This window comes from Ammodytes marinus, assembly GCF_949987685.1.
Source record: "Ammodytes marinus genome assembly, chromosome: 22".
NCBI lineage: Eukaryota > Metazoa > Chordata > Actinopteri > Uranoscopiformes > Ammodytidae > Ammodytes > Ammodytes marinus.
This window is the reverse complement of record NC_137226.1, coordinates 1,033,579-1,036,078: the sequence shown is the minus strand read 5'-3', so window position 1 is coordinate 1,036,078 and position 2,500 is coordinate 1,033,579. Positions and strand designations below refer to the sequence as shown.

The window sequence follows — 2,500 nt, the reverse complement described above, 5'->3', positions numbered from 1 at the left end:
TGACTCTAACTTGTCAAACAATATGACTGTGTGTGTGTGTGTGTGTGTGTGTGTGTGTGTGTGTGTGTGTGTGTGTGTGTGTGTGTGTGTGTGTGTGTGTGTCACATAAATAACACCTGATCCCAATATGACTCTAACTTGTCAACCAATATGAATAACAAAAAAATTGTTATAAGAAAAAAAATTTCATCCATGGTGTGCTCCGGTGGTGTAGTGGATAGAGCGCGTACCATATCGGCTCCGGCCTTCATTGCAGTGGTCGCGGGTTCAAATCCGACCCGTGGACCTTTACTGCAGGTCATCCCCCCTCCCCCCCTCTCTGTGTCTCCCCATTTCAACTCTGTACTGTCTAATAAAGCTTGAAAATGCCCAAAAAATTCTCTCTAAAGGTGCAGCGTGTAATGTGACACAATAATAATTTACTACCAAGTCTGTTATAAAAAATACCACAACATTCTACACAGTGCAGGTTTAAAAAATAAATAAATCATCCATTTTTATCTCCACCAACATCTTTCCTCTTCTGCTTTCTCTCCTCAGAATCTTGGTCCGGTGGCGGTGCGCTCCGTCTCTTCCCGTCCGACACAACCCAGGAAGTAGAACACATTCCACAGTCACATGACCTTCAAAAGCATCACCACCACCTTCACCATGGCAACAGTAACCACCATAGTAACCACCAGCCGCGGTCCCGATTGGCTAAACTCTTGGACTCGCGGTTTCGTGAAGAACGCGGCGGCAGTGGCGGCCATTTTACCCTCAACCTGTTGGCAAGGCAACATCACACTGTCAGGCCGGAGCACGCAGCGGTGTCCGCACGACATCTGGTTACCGTGGTGAGTACTACACTGAGCCCTGATTGGTTTATTTCGTGGTGGTAAATTGGTGTTTTATTTGACCTTTTTCATGACCCTAGAATGAGTGTTTTATATCTACATAGGAGCGGGGCGCTGAGGCCGCCATGTTGCACCGCCATGTTTCTACAGTAGCCCAGAACGGACAAACTTAACGGCCTTACACGTTTTTATATATAGTGGGGCGTCCTGGGGAAATGCACCTGTTGGAAGACCAAGAAGAAGAAGAAGAAGTACTATAGAATAAATAACTAAATACATCTTCACCTCATCACTTGATATTGTAGGAAAGACTTGAGGCAGTGGTGGATGATGATGCCATCTTTAGTAACTATAGCTTCTTGTCCTTGAAGGCCACCGTAGCTTCTGTAAATGTAATCCATCATTTGATATAAAGGAAATCTCGTCTCATCACCATGGTTACAGCCAAATGAATACTGAGACAGTTTACTGGTCAAAGCAAACAGACAGTAGGTGAAGACTGTGGCACTCTCTGTTGCCATGGGAACACCATTCAGGAGTGTGTGTGCGTGTGTGTGTGTTTGTGTAAGAGTTTGTGTGTTTGTCTAAGAGTGTCTGTGTGTGTGTGTGTGTAAGAGTGTGTGCGTTTGTGTGTGTTAGTTTGTGTGTGTGTGTGTAAGAGTGTGTTTGTGTGTGTGTTTGTGTAAGAGTGTGTGTGTGTGTGTGTGTGTCTAAGAGTGTCTGTGTGTGTGTGTGTGTGTGTGTAAGAGTGTGTGCGTTTGTGTGTGTTAGTTTGTGTGTGTGTGTGTGTAAGAGAGAGTGTGTGTGTGTGTGTGTTTGTGTAAGAGTGTCTGTGTGTGTCTGTGTCTGTGTCTGTCTGAGTGACTGTGTGTGTGTGTGTGTGTGTGTGTGTGTGTGTGTGTGTGTGTGTGTGTGTGTGTGTGTGTGTGTGTGTGTGTGTGTGTGTGTGTGTGTGTGTAAGAGTGTCTGTGTGTGTGTGTGTGTGTTTGTGTGTGTGTGTGTGTGCGTGTGTGTCTGTGTGTCTCTGTCTGTGTGTGTGTTTTGACCCATTTACCTGCACAATAGACGGTTGTATAACTCTTGTATAAACAGCAGTGACTTTCAGTGTGACATTGAAACAGAAATCAGACAAAAATACTAATACGAGATTTTTCCCTCTGATGATCATAAATTACATGTAACAGCAAACGAGACCATCAGTGCAAAGAATGCTATTTTTATATAGTTTCTCTTAATGCCTTTGTCATGGGTATACGCTCACCCAGGAACAACAGCTGGCGTAGTAAAAACACTACCGCTTTTGTCCAAAGGGGGCGCTAGAATTAACACACACTGAAAGTTCCTCGGAGCACCTTTTAAATATGGCATTTTCTTTTTCCTACACTACATACTAAAGTACAGAAGAGTTTTAGTCTTTTTACTACACTATATACTAAAGTACAGAAGAGTTTTTGTCTTTTTACTACACTACATACTAAAGTACAGAAGAGTTTTAGTCTTTTTACTATACTACATACTAAAGTACAGAAGAGTTTTAGTCTTTTTACTACACTACATACTAAAGTACAGAAGAGTTTTTGTCTTTTTACTACACTACATACTAAAGTACAGAAGAGTTTTAGTCTTTTTACTATACTACATACTAAAGTACAGAAGAGTTTTAG

The 2,500-nt window shown here is 42.5% G+C and overlaps 1 protein-coding gene across 1 annotated transcript in view; it reads left to right on the top strand.

Annotated features, from left to right (window-relative positions):
• ptprr (protein tyrosine phosphatase receptor type R) overlaps positions 1–2,500 on the top strand; it is a gene marked incomplete at both ends in the record, with an annotated part of 43,985 nt that overhangs the window by 1,310 nt on the left and 40,175 nt on the right. The window contains one exon of the mRNA XM_080051460.1: positions 541–836. Within this exon, the coding sequence (XP_079907586.1) occupies positions 541–836 (296 nt within the window). The remainder of the gene's footprint in view (positions 1–540; positions 837–2,500) is intronic.